The sequence below is a fragment of the Hibiscus syriacus genome, unplaced genomic scaffold (assembly GCF_006381635.1).
Source record: "Hibiscus syriacus cultivar Baekdansim isolate YM2019G1 unplaced genomic scaffold, ASM638163v2 tig00110156_pilon, whole genome shotgun sequence".
NCBI lineage: Eukaryota > Viridiplantae > Streptophyta > Magnoliopsida > Malvales > Malvaceae > Hibiscus > Hibiscus syriacus.
In genome coordinates this window covers 1,620,515-1,647,826 of record NW_024062606.1, presented here as the reverse complement: position 1 = coordinate 1,647,826, position 27,312 = coordinate 1,620,515, and the positions used below count along the sequence as shown (strand labels likewise).

The 27,312-nt window shown below is 36.5% G+C and overlaps 1 protein-coding gene and 1 pseudogene across 2 annotated transcripts; one reads left to right on the top strand and one right to left on the bottom strand.

Annotated features, from left to right (window-relative positions):
- Nucleotides 1–19,033, bottom strand: part of LOC120215775 — a 34,299-nt pseudogene extending 15,266 nt beyond the window's left edge.
- A 4,683-nt stretch (nt 19,034–23,716) lies between these two features.
- Nucleotides 23,717–26,874, top strand: LOC120215964 (cleavage and polyadenylation specificity factor subunit 6-like). 2 transcript variants are annotated; one of them, XM_039213493.1, is made up of 3 exons: nt 23,717–23,939; nt 24,027–24,151; nt 24,238–26,874. In XM_039213493.1, exon 3 carries the CDS (start codon nt 24,313–24,315, stop codon nt 26,386–26,388), a length of 2,076 nt encoding a protein of 691 aa, XP_039069424.1. In that variant the 5' UTR covers nt 23,717–23,939; nt 24,027–24,151; nt 24,238–24,312; the 3' UTR covers nt 26,389–26,874. The 2 variants fall into 2 exon arrangements, with proteins under 2 accessions (XP_039069424.1, XP_039069425.1); XM_039213494.1 differs by having other exon boundaries at nt 23,717–24,151.
- Nucleotides 26,875–27,312: the final 438 nt, after the last annotated feature.

The following is a 27,312-nucleotide window of genomic DNA, read 5'->3' as shown; positions in this document are numbered from 1 at the left end:
CTGTGTACATGGTAGCCCAATAATATCCATATCTCATTATTTTTCTGGCCATGGAAAGACCATTTGCATGTGTTCCACATATTCCACTGTGTACTTCTTCAATGACGTTTCGAGCTTCACTGGTATTTAAACATCTCAACAGCATTTGATCATTGCTTCTTCTATACATAATCTCTCCATCAAGAAAATATCCAGTAGCCATTCTTCTCAAAGTTCTTTTATCAATTTCTGATGCATTTGGTGGATAACTTTGATTTTTGATATATTGCAGGATATCATGATACCATGGTTTACCATCTACCTCTTCTTCCACACTATAACAATGTGCAGGAATTTCATATACTTGCATTTTGATTGGCATCATATCAACTTTCTTATTTGCCTGAAACATAGCAGCTATTGTAGCCAAAGCATCTGCTATTTGATTTTCTTCTCGAGGGAGATAATTGAAGGCAACTCTCTCAAATTCTTTCACTAATTCGAGTGTAAAATTTCGGTATTCCAATAATTTGGGATCTTTTGTTTCCCATTCTCCTCGCAATTGATACACCACTAACGATGAATCTCCATATATCTTGAGAAATTTGATTTTTCTTTCTATAGCTGCTTTCAACCCCATGACACAAGCTTCATATTCCGCCATATTATTGGTGCAAAAGAACTCTAGTCTGCTTGTAAAGGGATAATAAACATTTTCAGGAGAAATTAACACTGCCCCGATTCCTCGTCCCAAAGCATTAGATGCTCCATCAAAATAAAGCTTCCAAGTTGCAAATTCATCATTTGTTCTGACTTCTTCATTCATGGATATGCACAACAGATCTTCATCGGGAAAATTGAAGTTCAAAGGCTGATAAACATTTGATACACGACTGGCCAGAAAATCAGCTATGACACTTCCTTTTATCGCTTTTTGGTTGACATAGATAATATCAAACTCAGATAATAACATCTGCCATCTAGCCATTCTGCCTGTCAAAGCTGGTGATTCCATTAAGAATTTCAAAGGATCAAGTTTTGATATCAACCAAGTAGTATGGTATAACATATATTGTCTGAGTCTTCGAGTAGTCCACACCAAAGCACAACATAATTTTTGTATTGGTGGATATCGAACTTCACAATCGGTAAATTTCTTGCTCAGATAATAAATAGCTTTTTCTTTCCTTCCTGATTCATCATGCTGTCCTAGTACACATCCCATCGAATTTTCGAAGACCGTCAAATAGAGAATTAATGGTCTATCAGGCATTGGTGATACTAAAATTGGGGCATTGGATAAATATTTCTTAATAATATCCAAAGTTTCCTGACATTCTTCATTCCAGACTTCAGGATTGTTCTTTCGAAGTAATTTGAACACTGGATCACATTTGTCAGTCAATTGGGAAATGAACCGAGATATATAATTTAATCTCCCCAAAAAGCCTCGAACTTCTTTTTTTGTGTTGGGTGGTGGAAGATCTTGAATTGCTTTTACTTTATCTGGATCAATCTCAATTCCTTTTTTGCTGACTACAAATCCCAAAAGCTTCCCGGAATTTACCCCAAAAGTGCATTTTGCGGGGTTGAGCTTTAATTGATACTTCCTCAATCTCTGGAAAAGCTTCCTCAGATTTTGAATATGTTCTTCTTCCGTTCTGGATTTGGCAATCATGTCATCTACATATACTTCAATCTCTTTGTGCATCATGTCATGAAACAAAGTTACCATGGCTCTTTGATATGTTGCCCCTGCATTTTTCAATCCAAATGGCATCACTTTATAACAGAATGTGCCCCACATGGTTATAAATGTTGTTTTTTCCATGTCTTCAGGATTCATTTTTATCTGATTATATCCTGAAAAACCATCCATAAATGAAAACCATGCATGCCCTGCAGTATTGTCCACCAGTGTGTCTATGTGGGGTAATGGAAAGCTATCTTTCGGACTAGCTTTGTTGAGATCTCTGTAATCCACGCACATTCGAACTTTTCCATTTTTCTTTGGTACGGGAACAATGTTGGCTACCCATTCTGGGTATTTAGATGCCTGTAGGAACCCTGCATTGATCTGTTTCATCACTTCTTCTTTGATTTGCAACAACATTTCTGGCCTCATTCTTCTGAGTTTTTGTTGGATTGGTTTATATTCTGGATTGATTGGAAGCTTATGTATCACTATATCTGTGCTCAAACCAGGCATATCTTGATAAGACCATGCAAAGATATCTTTGAACTCTTGAAGGAGATTTATCAATTCTTGTTTTATCTGGACTGTCAGAGTAGTACCAATTTTCACCTCTTTTCTTTCTTCATCTGTTCCCAAATTCACAGTCTCAACTCTTTCCTTGTGGGGTAGAATTTGTTTGTCTTCTTTTTCTACCAATCTTAATAGTTCAGTAGGAACATCACATTCTAGTTCATCTTCACAACCATTGATTTCTTCCAGACATATAGGCTGCTCTAAATTTATCACTGGATTAAATCTAGGAATAAACATGCTATTAACACGGTGACACCTGCAAATTTAAGTCGGAGCAATTTCCGAAAGAATATAGTAAATTTATGAAAATAAATAAATGTAAAGATGTAAGAAAATGTAAAGAATGATTGCCATCTTGAAAATTTTAAAGAAAGTTCCTTATATTTAACATAATTTCTTTTACAAGATAACAAAAAGTTTTCATATTTTTGAGCTAAACATAAAGATTAGTTCTGAATATTACTCTGCATTAATATTAAAAACTATAGGAAGATCTTCAGTGGTCCAATTGGTGAGTGTTTCTTCAGGAAGGCATGGTCGAATCATATCCAAGTACTTGCCAGTCTTGTTGTTATTCGCGATCATGTTGATAAATAATCCATTCATAGCTTCTTCAACTATGTCTTGGTCTTTCATCAACTTTTCTTTTTTAAAGGCTTCAACAAGTTGCTGTTCCACATTAATTGTTCCCCCTGATCTGAATGTTGTCCTCAACTGTGGGAAAGACATGTGTTTCCAAAGGATTTCTCCTCCTTTCAATTTTGCCTTTCTATCTTCACATCTTCTTTTCATCTCTTTGTTCCTTTGCTGAAGATTGGGCTTAAACCCCAGCCCAAAACGGTCTTTTTTCATCTTTATACCGATAGGAACTGAAATCCCTTGAAGACTCTTTCCTAGACCTTTCCCAGCTTTAGCTCCGATGCCTAAAGTTTGTTGTACCGTCATCTTGGTGCAATCAGACAATCTGGGATATGGAATTTTCCTTCCTTCTGCAACAAAGGTTGTATTTACAAATTCAAGAGCTCGAAAAGAGCATTCAAGAGCCTCATCATTGGTGTCGATATATGGAACATCGCTTGTTACAGACGCAATGATTTCTTCTTCAGCACTGACGCATATGAGTTGTCCATCAACAACAAATTTCAATTTCTGATGTAATGAAGAAGGAACGGCTCCTGCTGAATGAATCCATGGCCTCCCTAATAGACAATTATATGTGGGGTGGATGTCCATCACCACAAAATCAATATTGTACACGACTGGGCCAATTAACAAAGGTATTTCCATTTTCCCAAGCACTTCTTTTTGGGTACCATCAAAGGCTCGTACCACATTCTGATAACTCTTCATGTGTGATTGATCCAGAGGCATTCTTTGAAGTGTAACTAGAGGCATCAAATTGAGGGCAGACCCATTGTCAATCAATACTCCTGGCAACACATGACCATGACAATGTGTCGTGATGTTTAAAGCTTTTACTGACCCCATTCCGCCTTCTGGTATTTCATCATCTGTGAAGGTTATGTAATTGTCGGCGGCTATATGTCCCACAATTCTGTCAAGTTTATTGAGGGATATATCTTCGGGGATAAATGTCTGATTGAGAATTTTCATCAAAGCATTCCTATGCGCTTCTGAATTCATCAAAAGATCAAGAATAGAAATTCTCGCCTGTTGTTTGTGTAGTTGTTCAACCACACTATACTCACTATGTTTCAAGAATTTCAAAAATTCTTGAGCTTGCTTTTCTGTCACAGGTTCATTGAATGCTGGAAGGGATTCATCTTCAAATACCTTCTGAGGTATTGCCACAGCTTTTCCTTTTGCTTTCACTTGTTCTGAAGCATTAGATGTTTCGGGAGAGTAACATCTCCCACTTCTCGTAAAGAAACCGACTTCGCTTACTGCTTCAGATGTCGATGTAGTACTCAGACTTTGTATTTTCTCTTCTGTTTTTTCTAAAGAAATAGGTCCTCCTACCATTGAAACATTGGTAGTATAATTCCAAGGTACCCTACGGGTATCTTTGTATGGAAATGGTAGAGGAGTGGTAATAACTACTTTTGGCCTTATTGGTGCCGGAATCACCGTGGATGATTTCACATTAATGATCACAGGATCATTTGTTCTTTGATTTGGTTTAGAATCCTCTGATGAGCAAACATCATCTTCTTTTTTCCCGGGTTCTTTTTCAAAGAATTCTATTTCTCTGGTGTTCATCAATTTTTGCACCAAGTTTCTAAACTCAGGACATAGTTGAATTTTATGCCCTTTCTCCTGATGATATTTACAATAATTCTTGCCTTCATTCTGCTCTGGCCTGAATTGTTGTGGAATTATACCGGCTAAAGAAAGTTGTTGGAAAATCCAAACAAACGGAGATTTAATTTCAGAAATGTCAGTCTTTGCTTTCTTTCTGTTCTCTTCCTGAATTGCATTCACGTTTTTATCTCCATGATTTGGCAATGGATGACTTGATGCGGATGGTGTATTGAATTCCAACTTCCCAGTGTTGATCAAATTTTGAACCACTCTTTTGAATGCTAGACAGTTTTCAATAGAATGTCCTGTAATTCCTTCATGGTAAACACAGTGTGCCTTTGTATCATACCAAGGAGGGAATGGTGGTTGCATGGGAACCAAAGGATAGGGCCTTATAACATCTGCTTTTAACAGCGAATCATAGATCTCTGCATATGGTACTGGTAAAGGTGTAAAAGACAACCTTTCATTTTCCTTTCGAGATCCTCTGGACTCTGCTCGATTAGTGTTTGTTTCCTCTTTCTTAACCCTTGGCTGGGTTATTGTAACACTTTTCGATGAATCTTTGCTGTAAGAATTGGCATTGTTGACCTCATTCTCCTTTTTCCGGTATGTAGGTCTTTTGGAACTAGACCCATCATTTGATTCAATCTTGCCACTTTTTAAGACATTTTCAATTAATTCTCCAGAAATGACCAAATCTGCAAAATTTCTTGTTGCATTCCCCATTAAATGGTTTAAATAAGGAGCCTTCAATGTATGAACAAACATCACTGTGGCCTCTTTTTCTGACAAAGGTGGTTGAACTTGGGCCGCAGTGTCACGCCATCTCTGGGCATACTGTCTGAATGTTTCATTATTCTTTTTCTCCAAATTCTGTAGAGTCCATCTATCAGGGACCATGTCTGTCACATGGCGGTACTGCTCTAAAAATGCTTTAGCCAAATCTTTCCAGGATCTAATGTTGGCTTTAGTCAATTGAGTATACCATTTTAAAGCCGGTCCTGTCAAACTATCCTGGAAGCAGTGAATTAACAATTTCTCGTCTTTCACATATCCTGCCATTCTTCGACAAAACATAGTAATGTGGGATGAAGGGCATGTAGTACCGTTATATTTATCAAATTCGGGAGCTTTGAACTTGATAGGGAGGATTAAGTCTGGAACCAAACTCAGCTCACTAGCATCAAATCCATAGAATGATTCAGTTATTTCCACGGATTTCATTCGCTCTTCTAAGCTCTTGATCTGTCTGGTCAGTTCTTCATTTACTTTTTGTTTCTCATTCAGCTCATTTAAATCTGGGATCAAATGCTCAGTATTAAGGTCCCCTATTTTCACATCGGACATAAGCAGATTTTTGCTTGAAGATGCAGGATCCACTTGTTGTTCCTCATGTGGTTTGACTTCTTGTAACGCAGATGTACGAGCATTGATTTGTATAGGGGTAGTACCAGAGTGATAAATTGATTCTGGTGGAAAACCTAGAGGGTATATGGGTTCTTGGTCAAAAGATACAGGATTTTCCTGCATTTTTCCACTGATAGCCTGCCTTTTAAACATATCCTCTATCTTCTTCATCATACTATCTTGTGAATTTGCAATGCTGGCTTCAATTTTTTCCAGCTTCATTCTCATTTCCTCTTGTTCTTTATGATGTTGTTCCTCAATACGCTGTATTTTATCCTCCATAATTCTCTTAGTGGCTTGTCTAGTACCGTAGTGATGTAGTATTTCTCTTTTGGCCAGAGTAACTGCGATTGAAAAATCTTTTATATTATTTTTTCAAATTTTAATTAATGAATTTTAACTTAATAAATAAAATAATTCATAGCGAAAATTATGAAATGAATGATGAATGTATGCAAAATGTATGTATGCAAAAAAGATATTGATCCCAAAAAGTTAACTGTCATAGAACAACTTTCATCGGCATACAAAAGTTTCTTTATAATATTTCAGAACTACAGATAAGGCATAGCTTTCCTATTAAGCTCTATAATTTCTTTCATTAACCATGACACCTTCTTTCCATATTTAGAAACTGGATCAACTTGATGCTCAATTATTTCGGCTTCAACAGCTAGTTCTCCAATATATCTGGCAACCTCGCTCATTTGAACCATGGCCTCAAACACCATATTGCTTCTTTCTTCACTTCTTTCGACATAGAACTCAGTTGACTTTTGCCATCGTTCAGTTGTTCCTTCAAGAGTTTGCTCTAACTCAGTGATTCTGACTTGACAATTGTGCAGAATTTTTTCAAGATCTCTAATGCGTCTTCGCAGTGAAGCATTTTCCTCATTACTTTCTTTGAGATCATTAGGTCCTAGACGAACCTTTTCTTGAAACAATGATTCTTCCAGTTGCAAAATGTAAGCATTAAACTCTGAGTTTTTATTTCTAGACTGATCCAAATCCTCTTCAAGTTTTGTTCGTGCTTCTTGCGTTCTTTGATTAAGCTTCTGGATTTGAACATCTTTGTTTCTGCATCTTTGCATCCAATTGCTAGCCACCTCTTGCTCTACCTCAAGTCTGGTATTGAAATTTTTTCTTTCTAACTCCCATTTTTCTTTTTCAACATTGGATTCTTCCATCTTTTGGCCTCTGACTTCAAGTTCAGCAATCAACTGGTTCATTTCAGATTCAAATCCCTTGAACATGATATTTTTCTCGCCTTCAAATTTATCAAAGATGTCATTCTTCATCTCTTCTAAATCTTTGGCTCGATCCCTTTCTCTTTGTATTTCATTCATGATCTCGCGGTGCTCAGCCTTGTGCTTTATAATTCGCTCTCGTCTGTCGACCTCAAAATCTTCCATTTTTTGCTTTCCTTTTTCCAGGCTTTTGAGTAGACGGCTATTCTTTTCTTTCAGATCTTCAACTCGTCTTTTCTCGATGTTCAATTCTCTGGTCATCTGTACCGTCGATTGGCTAGGTCCTGATGTTTTTCGGGATTTATATAACTCCTGATAATCTTTCTGTAAGGCTCTGTACTCATCCTCACCTTTTTCTTTATCTTTTCTCAACATTGCACATTGTGACGAATGAAAGTCAATGTCAACCCCCAACATAGCTTTATCTTGTCTCATTTGATCTAACTCTTTCGACCAACCTTCTCTTTCTGCTTCAAACTCAGCTCTCAGGATTTCAATCTCTGATGGAACCACCTTAATGTGATCTTCCATAGGAATATCCTCATTTTGATCTGGTAGAGGAATATTTTCGTTTTTTCTGACAGATCTCCATTCTTCATAATCAGGAGTTAGCATTTCTTTTGCTGCTTTAGCTCGAATACAAAAAGTTGTTTTCCAAGCTGTAACGGCTTCCATGATATTTCTTTTATAATTTTTGCTGTGGAATGCGAACTCAGATGACTGTAGTCCAGCAGTGACAGGTATAAATTGACGACCTTCATACTGTCTTATGACCAGAAGTGGTGCATATCCAATTCCTCCCCATAATCCGAGCAGCATTACCCAGTTGTAATCACCACACCTGTAAAGGAACTCCCTTTGTATTTGCCACGGGGCTCGCCAAACAACGTTATTGCTTTGCAGATTTCTAAAGGCATTAATCCACATATCCTTCTTAATTTCTTTCGGCCATTCCTGCTCCAGAAATTCCTTTAATGGTGAATAATCCGTATTGAAACGTCGGTATGAAACCTTTTCCGTTTTCCAGAAATGACTACGGATCCAAACATATAACAACTGAGTACACCCTGAGAATCGTCCACCTCCTAACCTTCTGCAAGCATTTAATGATCTGAAGGTCTCTGCTAGGATGGCAGAAACAGGATTAATCTTCTTTGGCAGTTGTTCAAACAAGTCTACTACTGCAGCTTCAATATATCCCAATGCTTTTGGGAAGATGACCATACCATATATACCCAGAGCAAATAGATCGAATCGTACTTTAGCGTCTGGATGACTCTGAATAAGCTCTCTGATGTTGGTCCAAGCAATGCCTTCGCTTTCGCCTTTTGTTTTGTACGGGATGCTACCCATTCTTCTCGTACCCCAGCAATCTTTGCTAATTTAACTCGAAAGGGCTGAGTTTTAATTGACTTTGAATATATTCGACTCTCCAAAGCACCTTCAAGATGTAACAAAGTTGTATATTCTTCAATAGTAGGGACCAAGTCCTCCTTATTGAAAGTGAAGCAATTGTACCCTGGATTCCAGAATTGAATTAGGGCTCTGAGTAATTCATCATCAACTTCTACATAGAGCAGATATGGAATGTCTCCGTAAGTCTGATAAAACTGCAATTTTTTGTTTGAATCCCAACTTTCCCAAATGCTTCGCAAATCTTGCATATCATTTCTTTTTAATGAAACTGGAGCATAACTGGCCAAGTCAGATACATAATCATCCTGCAGACTGTCTCCTTCTTGTCTTTGTAAATCTTCAGCCCACTGTCTTACTTCTGAGTTTAGAATTACTTGACTTGAACACTTTTTATCCATAGATGAAGGTTTTCCAATGAGACTATTAACACAAGGATCAATGTCTTTTATCCTGTATGATGCTATGCAAACAGAAAAATAAAGAACACAAAAAAGAAAATAAATTAGTTTACATAAAAAATTCAATAATAACATTTATTTAATTTAAACATGCTTCTCTAAATTTAAATAATTTAAATAAACATGTAATTTAAACAATAAATAGATTAACAGGAAAGACAGAATTCATTTCTCCTGTGTGTACACCTATTTTGGACAAAATTTCGGCATGACTTCTGATCGGAAGAGTTTCTAAGGTTTTTTATATGCAAGGTTTCAGATCTAGGAATAAAGGTACCCGAATTGTCTTTGTTAGTGCCCCCTTGGGTTGCTAACCCTCAATCCTAGTCCATCACAGACTAAAGTGGATCGAGTTCAATTCGAGGGGATACATTTCTCTATGCCTGACACAGAGAATAAATTCTCACGAAGACAGAGAGCATATGAACCCCGGAAGTTACTTGCTAGGTCTGACACGGAGAATAAATTCTCACGAAGACGTCGCTTTCACTTCCACTTAAAAGGGACAACTCAATTATAGAGCTTTATGTTATGCAATGCAAGTGTTGTGTGTGAGGAGAAATGCTCAAACCTTTGACAGTAAAATAAATAATGAAATAAAATAATTACAAATAAAATAAAACAGATAAATATTATGAAAATAATAAGTAAATATAAAAATTTTGAAAAAATAAAATTAAAAATTAAATATATGAATTTTTAATTTTTAATTTATAGAGACAATTCATAATTGATTTTTAAAAGTTTGACCATCCCCAGCAGAGTCGCCAAGCTGTCGTGACCGTTTTTCGTCCGGGCACAAAATATTAAAATTTGGCGGGGAAATTAATATTAATAAATAATTTTGAAAATAATTTGTGAGTCGCCATCGACCTTTTGGATCAGGTAGGTCGAATACCTAAAAATTTTCTTTTAAAATAGTTTTTAAGAAAACCATATTTAAAAGATGAACTGATCTACGTTTTATAACCAAAAATTTGTTCTTTTTAATAATAAAAAGGGGTTCGTGGTCGGTTACGTTTAGGGAAGGATTAGCACCCCTACAACGCCCAAAATTGGTACTTTTTAATTATAAATTGTCTCTATTATTAAAATTTAAAAAAATCAAAAATATATTTAATTTATTATTCTATTATTTCAAAATTATAAAAAAATATTTATTTATTTAAAAATATCAGAAAAGAACTTCTAGGTACCTTAAGACAGCTCTTTTCTTTGATATTGATAAATATTAATTTAAATAATATTGTTTACTTTTTAATTTTAAAATATCAGAATAGGACATCCAGTTGTATTAAGACTGTCCTTTTCTTCGATATTAAAAATAAATATTTAAAAATTATTATTTATTATATATTTATGAATATATAAAAAATGTTTAACAATATAATAAAATAAAAATATTACTAAAACAATATATTTAAAACAATAAAATAAATGAAGACATATAAAATGAATAACTAAATTATAAAAATAAAACTAATTACTAATTAATTGAAATTATAGGGTTTAAATATTTTATTTTCTAATTTAATAATTTAGTGACCAAAAGGAAATTATTTAAAATTCAAATTTTATAATAGAATAAATTAAAAATATGAACTAGGGATTAAAAAATTATTTATTAAAATTAAGGGATTGAATCTGTCATTTATCCTAAATATATTATTTTAATATAAAGGACTAAAATGAATCAAATTGAAATTCGAAGACTGAATTAAAAATATTATAAAATCGATTTAGTGACTAAAATGTAATGTTTACAAATTAGGAGGACGGCGGACGGGATTTAACCTTTGTGAAATTACAAACAGATCCCTCCCCAAAACGGCGTCGTTTGGGGAGGGCTATTTAAGTCCATTCATAGCTGGCCCGAAGGGCCAGCAGCTCATTTCTTTCTTCTTCTTCTTCTCTCAAAAACGAGAGAAGAAGCTCTCTCTTCCTTCTCTCTAGCCGAGAGAATTTCCGGCCGTCGACGGACACCGTACTACGGTGTTGATCTCCACCGCCGGCTACCATATGCGGTGGCCGGATTTTTCCTAAAGACCTAAAATAAAGACCCGAACCTCCCAAAGCCGAATCTGGCCTTGGTTTGCCCTAAAAAGCTCTGGATCGGAGTAGATCTAAACAAAACCGAAAGGTTCTACCTTATTAAACGGCGGTTTGGCAACGTTTGGCTTCCGAGGGCCACCAAGGCTTCAAGGGTAAGTCTTCTTCTTCTCTTTTCCTTTGGTTTGCTGCTGTGGTTGCTATTCGTTGTTGTTGTATTTCTCCCTCTGTTTTTTTTTTTTGTTGTTGGCTGTCTCGGTTCTTCCTTTTTTTTTTTTGTTTCTGTGTCTCGTTCTGTCTCTCTGGTCTGTCTCGCAGGTGGGTGGTGGCTTTTATAGCCACCACCGGTGCGGTCATCGGACCGGTCCGAAGAGAGGGCTTTGGTGAGTCACCGGACTACCAGTGGTGACTCACCCCGTAGCCTTGGCGTGGACGGCCGGCGTTGATCTTCTGGAGCCTTCATTCGGGACGTGGCAGCGGCGGAGGCGTCGGCAGTGGGCCATTGGACCACTTGGCAGTGAGGCGGCGGCTGGGATCTGGAAGCATCAGAGGCGGCTGGGTGTGGCTAGGGTTTAGAAACCCTAGCTGAAACCTTACTAATTGTTTAGGGTTTCTGGTTGGCTGGACCGGTTCTAGTTGGCTTGTAACTGGGCCGGTCCAGTTGTAATTATTTATTAAATAATAATAATAATAATAATATTAATAATAATAATAAATACTAATAATAATAATAATAATAATAATAATGCTAATAATAATAATAATACTAATAATAATAATAATAATAATAATAATATTAATAATGATAATAATAATATTAATATTAATAATAATAATAATAAAATGGATAAAAAATAGTATCTTCAGAACTCGGGGGTCTTTGGCAGATAGCCCTTCTCGACTTAAGCTATACTGTAAATGATGTGTTGTTGAGCTGAGCGTAGTCGAACTCAAAGGTCTTTTGTTGGCAGACAACCCTTCTAGACTTAAGTTGTGCTGCAAATGATATGCCTTGGAGCTGAGCGTAGTCGAACTCGAAGGTCTTTGGTTGGCAGATAACCCTTCTCGACTTAAGTTATGCTGCAAATAGTTTGTTTGAAAAAAATGGCTTCCCTTAACGAGTCAAAGCCGGTCATGATTCTTCAGGTGATTCCTCTGAGCGAGAACCAAGTAAGACAATCTTTGGATAACTCCCATTTTATGGGAAAGCCCGTTGATGAATTCTGACAACCAAATATCTTCCGTTGTGGAATTGAAATCTGGCTTGAAGACATAAACTGGAAACGTGTTGCTCATTGTTGAGTTGAGCTGAACTGAATTTGATCTGAATTGGTTCTCGAACCCATCTGAAATTGGTTCTGAGATCTGTAGATATGTAAAGTCGGTTGAGGTGTAGCTTCTTGCTGCTGAGTTACACCATCGTTCTTTAAAGGTGCTTACAAGTCGAGTAGCCTTCATCCTGAAGTCGAAGCTTGACTCTGAAAGCTGCAAAATTATGCATGCTAAAATGATGGATGTGATGCACCTAAGTATGTCTAAGATGCATGCAACCTGAATAAATTATGTGTTATTTCTTGGATGGAGTATCGTGCTTTGTCTGCCAATCTGGTCCATGGAATCGATCGTGCCCCATTTGCTTCTCGAGCTTGGGCTTTACAGACATTTCATATCTGAGATTGTTCTGTTTGAAAATGTTTTTCTCATTTTTCTTGTTTCAGGAGAGAAAATGATAAAAATGCTGTAAAATATTATTCGCAATTGAATCAAATTATAAACGTGAGTTCAAAAAATATCAAAGGAATCAATAGCTCTCTTAACGTTTTCAGAGTTACAGCTCTTTGACAAATGTTCAAATGGATGGGTTGGCTTCAGTCTGGCCTCCTTTCTAAGGTTTTGGTAAAAAAAAATGTCTTTTTTTGAAATATCGAACCATGCTTTGGCATTTCGATTAGGCGCAGACAAAATGATGCAACTAACTTAATCAATTACTAGGCCTTCTATTTCGGTTCTCCGAAATCTTTCATTTGTTCAAGTTTTGTAGGCTCCTCTAACAAAGGTAGTGCAGAAACATCGGTCTAAAAATGAAATTCTTGAGTGCTCGTGTGTAGTTGACTATAACAGGTGTTCCTTAACTCCCTTAGTCCATTTTACCGAAAATTTCTTGCTTAGATAAATTTGATTTAACTTGTCATTATCTGGCTAGCTGAATCCATAAAGCCGGGGCATTTAACCAATTGCCTTAGAGGGACAACTTAATATTATAATCACTCTTATCAAGTTAACTGAAGGGTTCATCTCATCACAGAGTCTTCAGCCTGACAAGAGCAGTGGAGCAAACACCGAATTGCCAAGTGTCCGAGCAATGTCATGGTTTGAACGTAATCTACTCATAAGGCCAGGGCTTTCAAGTTTCCTCTATAACCAATTGCCTTAGCGGAATAGCTCAGTTTTTACGGATTTAATTTCTTAAGATTGTCAAGAAGAACCTGTCATAGTCTAGGTGTTTTTGAAAGTCAAGGAATCTCATCTTTATAGTTCAATTTTCAAGCAACTGACCTAAACTGGATTCACCTACTTGACTCTTTCATTTGTAAAGATCATCATCGTCATTGAACGTCTTAAATAAAAAATATAGTAATGTCATATGCAAATGATGCCCCACGTTGTCCGCACCTTGTGAAAGGAAAAGGGTATATTGGTTAATTGCAAGAGTAGGGTATGGTGTTTGAGAGTATATTATGGGTAAGGTCAAAGTCCTTGTTTTTAAATCATGTTACTTCGTCAAAGATCTGTAACTTTGAACCATTTACAGAGTTTCTTAATTCAGATGATATTCAAAGAATTGCGAGTTTGCAAATGTGATTCATTGCTTACAATCTTTAAAGTAGCATAAATTTATTCAAATATCCAAAGAAAGTTCAAAAACAAGTCCCAAACATGAGGAAAAAAAATCAAAAACAAATTCAAACAACATGTCTCAAAATTGAATAAGGCCTCATCAGGATGCCCCACTTGCCATGACTCTTTCTGCTTTAGGAGTGTCATTGCTTTCATCGTAAAATTCCAGCTCTTTCTTGTCCATCATTAGTTGGACCAAGGCTCTAAATTCTGTACATTCTTGTACATCATGTCCATCTTCATTGTGATAACAACAATAACTGTCACTTTTGGAATATGATGTGCCAAGATGTGGTGCAAGAAACCCCTCATTTATCATTTGCCTCCATACCCAAGCAAGAGGTAACTTCACTTCGGAAACTCTGGTTTTGGCCTTTTTACCTTTTTCCTCGGTGACTGCACTTTCCTTATTCTCTTCATGATTTGGTTGGGGGTTCTGTGCAACGTGGAGTGATTCTGAATTATTAAAATGAATCCAACCCCTGTTGCGCATTCTTTGGATAACCCTCTTAAAGGGGAGGCAATTTTCGATAGCATGCCCCGGAACACTGCCATGATATTCACAGTGCGCATTTTTGTCATACCACCTGGGGTATGGGGGCTTTAGAGGTGTCTCGGGATAGGGTGACACCACATGTGCGTCAAACAGTTGTTGGTAGAGCTCCTTATATGTCATGGGAATGGGATCAAAATGCTCTTTTTCCTTCCTCGGTTTTTGCCTACAAAAGGGTACGACTGGAAACGAATTTGAAATGTTGATGATCTCTCTTTCCTTCTTCTTCAGGGGAGGCTTTCCACCCGTTCTACCTCCTGGGTTAATGGTAATTTCTACCCTCTTTGTTTTGACCTCTTCTTCAAATTTCGGAATGCGATAATTATCCGAATTATCTTCAAGTCCTGGTAAGATTCTGGGTGAGACAACCACTTGCGGGGTAAGTGGCATGGTTACCCCTTCCGATGAACCTACCCCGAGCGCACTGGTCTGTTGCAGGCCAACTAACTTGGCAACGATCTGATCCACCAAGGACTCTTGGTTCTTTGTGATTGTTTCCAGAGTATTTCGACTGTTCTGGTTTATCTTATCTTCTAGCTCTTTCTGTAGTTTCAACATATTCTCCTCGATTTGTATAATTCTGGCTTCCATCCTCTTCTTCTTCAAACGAGTGTTATGTGGATAGGGTGTGTCCAACGCTTGAGCCGGTGTATCCAGTATTTACTCTTTTTGATGAGACATGTATATGTTAGTTAATGTGAATGCAAAGAAAATAACAAAATGCAAAGAAAATAACAAAATGCAAAATGTCTAAGTGCATGATGCATGAAATGATCGAGGAATCAATCCAAAAATGTATCTGTTATTAAAAATAATCCTTATTGGGGACAAAAGTGTTTTATCTTTTAAGAGACAAGAATATTCTGACAACTTCTGACATGTTGACTAGTCTTCTGCGTTCGTCTGTCACCGGTTGGATAACCTGTCGAACCGCTCCGACTTATGCAGATGATGAGTTGTTTGCCCCAAAAAGAGTCTTGAAGGACTGCACCTCTGGCTTCCACTCTCTGCTGAGTCTGTTCCCTAGCAGCAACACCATGGGAGCCCTCTATCGAAGTTTTCTTCTTGAATTCGTCAGCAATGACATTCAGCTCAGCTAGGGTTTCACCATCTTGTTCTCGTAGTTTTCGCAAGGAGCGTCCGAGTCAATAACCTTTTCCTCGTCTTGCCGCTGCAACCTTTGCCTCTGGGTATTCTTTGACCACGACTGGACTTCTGAGCTTTTTATCTCTTTGTATTACAACCCCTTTGTCCATTAATACAGATTATTCATGTTTTAACAAACACATTTTTGGGGGATCAATACCTCATTTAAATGATGCAATTGATGAAAATAAAATGAAAGAGAAAAAAAGAGTTAGTGAGGTAAAAATAATAAAAAATAATCATGAAAAATGAAAGTCCTACCCCACATGATATCTACCCGAACATGCTTAATATTCCTACCCGGACATGATTTCTATCCCGCATGCTAATTTCAAACAAATCTTAACCGCATATTTGTCTAGTTCGCATGCTTTGAACAGAAAATAAAGTAGGAAATAAAAACAGCCTAGGGTTTGGAATGAGGTTTTGGGGTGGGCTCTAATTCCCTGTAATCTCCCGGTTTAGGTTTTAAAAAGGTACTCGAGTTCTCCTTGCTGGTGCCCTTCTTGGGCTTGCCAGACCCTTAGTCCTAAACCCATCACAGGCTTGTGTGGACTAAGTTAAACTCGAGAGGAAACATTCCCTTATGCCCATACGGAGAATAAATTCACACGAAGGCATAAGGTATATGAATCCCGAAGGTTACTTGCTAGGCCCATACGGTGAATAAATTCACACGAAGGCGTCGCTTTCGCCCCCACTTAAAAGGGTTCGGAGCTCGGGTATAGAGCCTGAGATGAAAACTTTAAAAAATTTGAAATCATTAAAAAAAATATTAATACAACTATTTATTTGAAAAATAATCAAAGGTGAATAACTAGAATCGAATAAATAAATTTAAATTTAAATTTACCATTTTCGCATAAAAAGACAACCGAAAATTAATTTCGGCCTGACTCACTTACCTGTCCCCAGCGGAGTCGCCAAGCTGTCGTAACCGTCTTTCGGTTGGGCCCGGAATTGGGCTTCAACTTGGATTAAACGAATTGGAGTCGCCACCGACCATTTTAAAACGAATTTAGGTGGGTCGGACACCATCTTACCTGATCTGCATTGTACCAGAAACGTGTCGGGTTCGGGAGTCAGTTACGGTCAAGGAAGGATTAGCACCCTTGAACCGCCCTTTCGGTACCAATTAATTTTTCAGTTGTCTTAATTGCAAAAATTAAAATTGAAATTGAAATTTAAAACGTTCGATTCAAGTTACTTACCTTTGATTGATTAAAATTGATCCTAAAAAGTCAAAAATGTTAGATTGAAAGATAAACTTAAATAAATCAAAGAGTGAGAAAAAATAAATAATAAATAAATTGAGAAAATAACAACAACAAAATGTTAAGAAAACCTAAAATAAAAAATAAAAAAGTAGAAAATGTTCGGTCTTGAAAATAATAAAATAAAAGAATGTAAAAAATATATGCATATGAAACAATGTTTTTTTAAAAGAAAAGAATAAATAAAAAACTAAAAAAACATATTAAAATTAAAAGCAATAACAACACAAAAAAACCGGACCAAAATGCATGATATTCAAAGATTGAATGATCACACTAAGGATTAGCACTTTATAACCTCATACCCACGTGGGTTACATGAATCAAATAAATGATTTTTTTTTCTAAACACTTGGATCCTATGCATATATATAATATTTTATTATAAACTCATGGATCCTATGCATATATATATAATATCTTATTTTAAACCCCTGATCCTATGCATATATATATAATATTTTATTTTAAATCCATGAATCCTATGCATATATGTATAATTTTAATGGGTTTCTTTTGAAAAGATAATCAGAACAAGCTCCAATCAGAGTAGCACAAAACATAAAAAAGGAAATTTGGGGTTTTGGCATATCATAAGCTAGAATAAAAAAACAAAAGATGATTTTGTATGGCCACTAATACTCGAAGACAAAGAACAGCAAAGTAAAACAGCTAAGCTAAAAGCAAGTTACTTCTAGAAGGCAAATTCATGAGGCTTCATGCCAGACTTCAAGGAAAATCTTGCCGCAAGGTAGGCTTTCAAATCCGAGACCCCCTCGATGGACTTTATTAAAGAGGCGTTGTCTGCTTTCTGGTTTTCTTTCTTGTCTTCTGGCAGCTTCTTCTTATCCTCTTTTCCAGTTTCGAAGAACTCTCCCTCACCCCGTTTTTCCTCTGTAATTTCCCTTTTCTCGCTAATTTTCCCCCCGAACAATCTTGTGTATCTCTCCTTTTTCGATATATTTTTTGCTGGTTCGAATGTTCCTGTTCGGATGGTTTTTCACCCCTTCTATTATTTGCTTTTGCTTTCACCGAATGCTTCCCCCCCTTGTTGAACCTTGCTTATGATTTATATAAGCACAGATATAGACGTTGGAAGGTTGCAGCTGCCAGATATTCAGGGATTCTAGCCGAATTCTCGAGGGTGTTTGAAATGGTTGAGATACGTGGGGGAGAGGTGAGCGAAGAGAGCTGAGATTGCGCCAGAATTTTCGAGGCTGCCATTGATTCGAAGTTTGACGTAAAACTAGCCTTAGTTTTGCACCAATCCCGTGAGGCAGGTTCTAGTGAGTGAGCTGAGTTGGACTGATCAATTGGATCCTAGCACAAGACGGAACAAAAGAAAAAAGTTTTAATATCTTATAGTATAAAATATGTATTAGACTATATAGTCTAATATCATATGTCCTATATAAAAATATATACTATACGATAAAACTATAAATATATATGATATATTTTCTATATATAAATATATTTATAAATATGTACGAAAATGTGTGTCTACAAGTAGCATTAACAAGATACTCCTTGAGAACCACCTTGGAATCATCCATGGAGAAATCTTGCAAGAGGACTTACTTGTCTGTTTGAACGGTGAAAACCACCGTCTTGAGATCGTATTTCTCGTGGCGGAGCGAGTAAAAGTAGAGACGAACCCAATGTTTTCCGGAAACGGAAACGGAGAACAAATACTTAGAATACGACGTGAAAATCCTCGCCGCTTTATAAAGATTCATCAAGGATGAAGTGGTGGAATTCGTGAAGGCACTCTCCGGCATCGAATCGGTTTTCGTTTGAACATCTTCATCGGTCGATAAATAACTACTTGTTTCCGTATCCGATTTGAATATCCGTCCGTCGTCCAGCTTCACCTCGCTCGAACCGCAGTTGATGAGATAACTATCTGAAGGTTGATACAAACCCGGGGAAGAAATCGGAGAAGCCGTCGGTGCCGCCGCAGGAGCATCGAGACATTGGGCCGAAACAAAGCTTTCTTTCAACAAAAGAAGACAGAACAAAAGGGAGGAGACATAAACAGCCCTTGTCTGCCTATGATGATCTACCCCCATTGTTCAAAACAACGGCCACAAGTCGGCGTTTGATAAGGTTCCGACGGTGGCGGCGGCGGCGGCGGGGATAGGGTGAGAATAAAAACAAAACCAATAAAAGAATTAATTTGAAACGAAACAAACAAAAAGATTTAAGAAAATCGTTAACGAGACGGACATGCAAAAGGGCTGTCGTTGGTTTGAAACATGTAAGAATGGAAGAACATAAATGTGCTAAGTTGTAATATCTATGTTAATGTGGTGTTTTTAGGGTTATCGTGTATTGATGGTTGAAAGGAAGAAGAAGACGAGTAGGTTAAAGGAGATTAGATTATAAAAGAACAAATCGCGAGGTTTGCGTTGGGCCATTGGAGCATAAAATTGTGTTGTGTCAAAATCTTTGCTTTAATAACAGTTTATGTTACCCACATTTAGAGGCGTTGATAATTTAATATACTAAAAAATATATAATCAAATTATATATTTTATAGTAATTTTTTTATATAAATATCAAAGGTGTATAATTTTTTTTAAAAATCGAATAATAGAGATGTTCAATTTTCACTAGATTAGACTTATCTAATTGTTAAACTCTCAACAAACTACTTAATATTTGACTCAGTTTCAACTAGTTCAACTATAATAAACAAAAATGATATATATATATATATATATATATATATATATATATATATATATATATATATATATATATAATTTGAGTAACTTATTCTAACGTAAATTGGGTAACACAAACTAATATACCTCAATGGTTAAACGAATCATTGTTGTTTCTAAATATTGCTGGTTCGAACACTAGCTGCTATAATAGGTTGATTGAATGTTGCTATAGTAGGGTGATTAAATGTTTAATGTCAAATAGTTGAGAGTATTTAAAACATATACTTAGGTGTGCATTTTCGGATTGGAGGTCGTGGGATCGAGTGGGCAATTCATAATTTGGAGGTCTCTCACGGAAGCTGCTCTCAACCTGACATTGGGGGCAGGCTACTATCCTACCTCCCCTTACCCCATTACATATGAGAATAAGAGTTAGCTAATTTATTTATATTTTATATTTCTAATATATATTTATTAAAATATATTTGAATAATTTTAAACTAACTACTTAAAATCTCTTTTATAGGCTTAAAAATAAATAATTTAAAGTTTAAATAATTTAAAAGTTGAAAAGAAAATAAAAAAATAATAAACTGTCCGGAGCAGACTGCAGAGGCGCTGGGTTGGGGGGAAGTGTTGGCCTGCTGGGGGCTGAGGGCTACTGGCCTGCTGGGCTGGGACTGGAATGATTAGGCCTGAATAAAATCATCTAAAGGCTCAATTTTTCCCGAATAATCCGAAATTGAAATTTCATTGATCCGTATCTGGTTCGATTGTTCGATTTTTTCTTGGATATTCAATCTGAATTATTTAAAAATTAAAGAGCGTATCAGATATCCGAATTTCCAGATTGGATCGGATCGGTCGGATCGAATTTTTTGCACACCCCTACATATACTACTTTGTAATCACCTTAATAAAAAAATATAATGTAAACTGGGTAAGGTACAAAAATTGTCCCCCGATTATACGACACTCATTGTAGTTGAGTCCATTACTATTAAAAGTTACAAAATGGTCATCCGACTATAAAAAGTTACAAAATGGTCATCCGACTATAAAAAGTTGTTTTTTAACTCTCTTAACTATTAAAAGTTAGCAAATAGTCACTCAACTATTCATCTGTTAAAAAATTAACAATGTTCTGAGCTGGTTGTTAATCTAGTGTATGAGATATGATAGTCATTTGAGATTTTTGGATAAGATTTTATCATATCTTAGATAACATATTAACATCTAGCTCAGAATTTCATCAATTTTTTAATGAAAAATAACGAATTTGGAATATAATAAATAGTTGGGCGACAAATTTGTAATTTTTAATAGTCAAGGGCCCCAATAAAGTAACATCATATGGTTAAAGGACCGTTTTATAACTTTTGATAGTTGAATGACTTAACAAAGTAAAACCATATAATCAGGGACCATTTATATACTTCATCTATGTAAATTTAAGTGAAAATTGCAAATTTTTATAAGTCTTTTTAATATTAAAATGTTAGTAATTTAACCGTTAAATTATATGTTATATTCATATAGGTTATGTATATTAAATGAATAATAAATTAAAAAAATATCTAATTTTTTATTTTATTTTAAAAAACCATTAGATATCAATTATAAAAAAAGTTATGGAGATATGTAAAGCTTAATAAACTTTACCTTTAACTTATAACTAATATGTTAAATAATATTTACTACAAGCAACCACTGTGGAGGTTGTGGGCAGCCGGGGGAAACGACAGATCATCTTTTTTTTCTCCACTACTTTTTAGCTATGGGAATCTGGCCTTCGCTAGTTAAAGGTGGTAAGTCACACGATTTTCTATCAAGGAGTTGGTTGCAAATTAATATCGTCTCTCCGGGATTTTATGAACGCGATGAATGAGATTGAGATTTTTTATTTGGTTCGATCCTTTGGCTGATATAGAAGAATCGTAATAAGAGAATTTTTTATCTGGATTATATTGAACAAAGTCTGTTTTGAAATAAGGCAAGCGTCTTTGTTTCGAAGCTAACCATGCACTTGATTCTTCTATGTCGAGGAGCCAATCTTTCCATTGGCAGTTTACTAGGACCGTTCTTTGGTCCCTGCCTCCTCCAAATTGGTGTAAGATTAATATAGATAGTTTCCGTAAAACAGGAAACATATTTGCTACATGTGAGGTGCTCTCCGATCCTCGAATAGATATTGGATTTTTGGCTTCTCTAAGGTAATAGGAATATGCTCTATCGTTAAAGAGGAGCTATGGGGTATTTATGAAGGTCTCTCTCATGCATGAAACTAGGGCTGTAAATGAGACGAGACAGATCGTGAGCTACTCGAGATCGACTCGGTCAAGACTCGATAAATACTCGGATCGAATGAACTCGACTCGAAATCTTATCGAGACGAAACGAGCTGCTTGATACTCGACTCGAAAAGCTCGTTAGCAGCTCGAAAATATAATATATTAAGATTTTATTTTTTTTTAAAAATAAATTATTAATAATATTAACATTTATGTGTTGATTTTTTTTAAAATACAATAAAACTTTTATGTATTTTAAGATTCAGGTTCGAGTTTAAGGCTTCAATCTAGTTAAGTTTAAGATTTTTTTTCATTGAGTCTTTTCGAGCTGCTTACGAGCTTCAGTTCAGGATTTCGAGTTCGAGTCGAGCTTAAAAATTTTAAGCTCGCGAGTTTTCAAGTCGAGTCGAGCTTCATTTCAGAGTTTTCGAGTCGAGTCGAGCTTAGCAATACTCGAGCTCGACTCGGCTCGTTTACGCCCCTACATGGAACCTTGATGAACGACAAGTCATGGTAGAAGCCGATAGCTTGGAGGTCATTCGGATGCTACAGAAAGGTTCTTTCTTATCTCTTCTAAACCGAGTGTTTGAATTATTAAACCGAGAATAGAATGTTACTTTGAGTCATATAAATCGGGAGGCAAATAAGGTAGCCGACAAGTTGGCAAGGATTGCTGCTAGACGACGAGATGCCCATACAATATTCTACAGTCCACCGCTGGAGGTTTTTAATTTACTACAAGAGAAGTCTACTGCTTGTAATTTAGAAGTAGAGATCTACGTGCTAGTTTTTTTACCTTTATTTCACAAAAAAATATGTTAAATAATATTTAAAAGCAATTATACATAATTAATATATTTATATATATAACTTAAAATAATTTTAAATAATATTTATTACTAATAATTGGATGATTCTATCATGCTTGACGAGCACCGATAAGTACCATTAATTTAATTTATAAAATTTTAAACTTATAAAATACTCAACGTGTAATTATAAATTAATTAAAAATCTAAACATAAATTATTTAAAATAAAATATTAATTAAATTATTTTTATAATCTTATTTTAAACAATAACTAGATCAAATATTAACCCTAAATTAAAAAAACCCTTATTTTTTTTTTCTTTGAAGTCATCGTCGTTGCTGCTATCGTCGCCATCGTTGCTATCATCATCATTGTCACTGTTGCTATTGTCGTCACCACTGCTGCTACCGTCGCCGCTATTTCCACCATTGTCACTGCTATTACCATTGTCGTTGTCGTTGCCGTCGCGTCAAAGAAAGAAACAAATAATTTTTAATTTAAAGATTAATATTTGAACTAATTATTATTTATAATAAGATTATAAAAATATTGTAATTAATATTTTATTTTAAATAATTTACTTTTAGATTTTTAACTAATTTGTGATTACTTGTTGAGTACTTTATAATTTTAAAGTTTTATAAATTAAATTAATGATGCTTATCATTAGTAATACTCGTCGAGCGTTATAGAATTTTCTCTAATAATTTTAAATTTTATTCTTTAAGGATCCATGTTCAAATATTATAGATACAAAGGGTGTGAGCGTTCAATGTATAAATGTTGATTAATAAAAAAATTTAAACCTTTAAAATATATAAAAAATTAACATGTACATAAGCGGGTATTTCCATAATGGACTTTAGAACCCAAGTATAGCACTTTTTTTCGCATCTGCTTAGGTTTATATAAGCCTGTAAAATGGTGGAAGGGCCTTGTTTTCTTTTACGAAAGATTTTTTTTTTGGGGAATAGACGAAAGAAAATTTAATAGGCTTTTGGTGATTAATCTCATATCATCTTCGAGCTTCGACGCCGTTTTCCAGCAAACAGCCAGAACATCGAGCATTCGTAAAATAGTACTGCTTTGTGCTTGCTAAAAGGCCTAAAAGAAAGGTTTTGATTCGCTTGTGGCTTTTTTTCTCGTTGTTGTTGGGTTAACTTTGGGTTTTATCACTTACTATCTCCCTCTCTTTGTCTCATGGTGAGTTTACATTCTTTGCTCTGTAATCAAATTCAATGCTTTCTTAGTTAGGAATCAACCTTCGGAATTTATTTTTTGGTGGTTTAGGCTCTTTCACGGCGGTGCTCGTTAAATTCCCAGAAAAAGAAAGAAGAATCCCATGGTCTTTGAGGATTAGGGTTTTGCGTATTTCTCTCACGTTTCTCTTTTTGATATCTCACTTAAGCTGCCTGGTAAGATTTAATCCCCGAATTCGTTCTCTAATTTCAATTAATATATGTTTTCATTTTATTAAATGTATTTTTTTTGTAATTTCCAGGAAGCAGAAAAAGCTCGAAGTTTTGAAATTAGTTTGGGGGTACTTTTTGTATTTTTGAATTTTTGAGGGGAAAAGATGGATGAAGAGAAAGAAGGGGATCAGTTCCATACGAATGAAGCAATCTCGGCTGTTGCTGATGTGAGTTTTTTAGGTGAAGACGACGAAGATTTTGAAGACCTTTACAATGATGTTAATGTTGGTGAAGGGTTTCTTCAATCTTTGAGAAGAAACGACAATGTAGGGTTTAGAAATGAAGAAACTAAGAATAGTTCTAATATTAACAGTGGTGGGAAAGTTAGTGGATCACCAATAGGTGCTCCAGAATCTGGTGTTTCACTTCCGGGGGTTGCAGGTGGTGGTGATAGTGGGGATTCCAGAGTTTCTTATGAGAGTCAAGGGTTTAGGGGTGTTGGTGCTGTTGATGATGTCAAAGGACCTAGTCCGGGCATTGGTGGGGGTGGGCTTAGGGTTGAATTAGCTCAGGCTCCGAGTAAATTGAATGAGGTTGCTGTGGAGCAGAGTGGGAATAAGAATAGTGGTTTAGGTAGTGTAGGTGGTATGGGACATCAGGGATATGGTGTAGGGAATGTGGGGGGTGTTGAGAATGAAGATTTGGTGAGACAAGGAGTAGTAGGAGGTGCTGGTGTGAATGGCCTTGGTGGCAGTGGTGGTGGTCCTATAATTGCGAATGGAGGTGGAAATTTGGGTGTTGCTGGTGCTGGCCCTGGAGTTGGAGCAAATGGTGGTGCAGGTGGAGGTGGTGGGACAATATTGTTTGTTGGAGATTTGCATTGGTGGACAACAGATGCTGAATTAGAGTCCGAGTTGTGCAAGTACGGGCCCATCAAGGAAGTAAAGCTTTTCGACGAGAAAGCAAGTGGGAAGTCGAAAGGGTATTGTCAGGTTGAGTTTTATGATCCATCCGCAGCCACAGCTTGTAAGGAGGGAATGAATGGGCACATGTTTAACGGAAGGCCTTGTGTTGTTGCCTTTGCATCTCCCTTTACTGTTAAGAAAATGGGAGAGGCTCAGTTAAATAGGAATCAGCAGATGGCACAGTCTGCTCTCTTGCAAGCAAAGAGGGGTCCTAATGATGTGGCTGGTAAGACTGGTGTCAATAATATTCAATCTGGTGGGAATTTCCAAGGTGGGGATAATAATAAAGGTTATGGTAGAGGGAATTGGGGAAGAAGCTATGCACAGGGATTGGGAGGTAGAGGGCCAGGTGGTCCTATGAGGAACAGGGGTGGTAGAGGTATCATGGGAAATGGTGGAAATGGATTCGGGCAGGGAATGGGTGGGACACCTCCTCTCATGCACCCGCAGTCAATGATGGGTCAAGGTTTTGATCCTGCTTTTGGTGGCCCCATGGGAAGAATGGGCAGTTATGGAGGCTATCCTGGTTGTCCAGTGCCTCCGTTTTCAGGGATTTTACCTTCATTCCCTCCTGCTGGAGGAGTTGGTTTTCCTGGAGTGGCTCCTCATGTTAACCCTGCATTTTTTGGAAGAGGTATGCCCATGAATGGTATGGGGATGATGCCCTCAGGTTGTGTAGATGGGCCTAATATGGGAATGTGGTCAGATCCTAGCGTGGGAGGATGGGGTGGTGCTGAGCATGGTGTTGGGAGAGCTGGAGAGTCAAGCTATGGGGAGGAAGCTACGTCTGATCATCAATATAGTGAGGTTAGTCATGACAAAGGAGTTTGGAAAAATCCAGCTAAAGAAAAAGATAGAACATCAGAAAGAGAGTGGTCTGGTTCATCCGAAAGAAGGCAGCGTGATGATAAAGAACCAGGATATGATAGGGACGTACCTAGGGAGAAGGAAATGGGCCATGGTCATGATTGGCCTGAAAGAAGGCACCGGGATGATAGAGACATTGGTCGAGAACATGATAGGGAGCGATCTCGAGATCGTGACCGTGATCGTGATAGGGAACGTGATCGGGAGAGGGATAGATATAGGGAAGACCGAGACAGATATGCAGATAATCGTAGGTACAGGGACCGTGAGCCAGAGCATGATGATGATAGGGACCAGGGGCGGTCGTCAAGGACACACAGCAAGTTCCGATTACCACAGGAAGATGGGCATCGCTCTAGATCTAGAGATGCTGATTACAGGAAGAGGCCACGGCTTACCTTAGGGTGACTTACCTGAAGCCTCTTATATCTAAGTTCTGTTAGAAATTAAGGGCAAAAACATTTAGTTCATCATTCTCTTTTGGTGTCTTTCTCAACTGGCGGTGTTGCGGTCATGAATTCATAGCCATTCGTAGTTCAATGCCTCAATTTGTCGATTGCTGCTCTTTTGAGTAGGTCTCAATCTCTTATGAAACAAGTAAGTTCCTCAACCACATTTTTCTTATCATATTATCCGAGTATCTTAGTATCCATGAAAATGTCCATCCATGTTTTATTTGCCTGAACGTTCAGAATTGTGTAACACTGGTTTTAATGTGCATGCAGTACACATAAATTTCTCTATTTACATACATGTGTTAAATCGCTGATCTCAAAATGCTGGGAGTAGGGTAGCTAATATTTGTGTAATGACTGTCTATAGTAAATTTTCTGCTATACATGGTACATGCTAGTTAGACATACTCCGACTTTCCTGTCTTAGATGACCGTCCACATAAAAGATTTCATGTACATGCTTAGTGTTTGTAATATAAATTAGGGAATCATTGTTTGTTTCCCTTCTCGTTTTACATGCACTATCCATTCAGGAGAATGAATTTTCTGGCAGTAAGATTCAAAAGTCATCTTCTCAAAATTCTCTTTCAGATTATGCATATAGATGTAAATTTATATTAAAGGAATCAAAAACTAAAAAAAATGCGACAGCAAGGGAATGCCAAAAAAGTTAAGAACTGAAGTATTAGGTACCAATACCAAAGAGTTTTTGTGTTCAAGTGTGATAGTGGCAGTCTCACTTAAAAATTATTATTTCAACACAAATAAAATATATGATTTATTAGAATAAGTTCTGTAATTAAATTTTTTATATATACTATTTATTTTTTAATATTAATTTCTGGTTTTGGTCAATCTCGAGTTCATTTTTTGTGTT

What these genes read in the sequence shown, in the direction of transcription:
- LOC120215964 (XM_039213493.1), top strand. Translation starts at nt 24,313, where the DNA reads ATGGATGAAGAGAAAGAAGGGGATCAGTTCCATACGAATGAAGCAATC.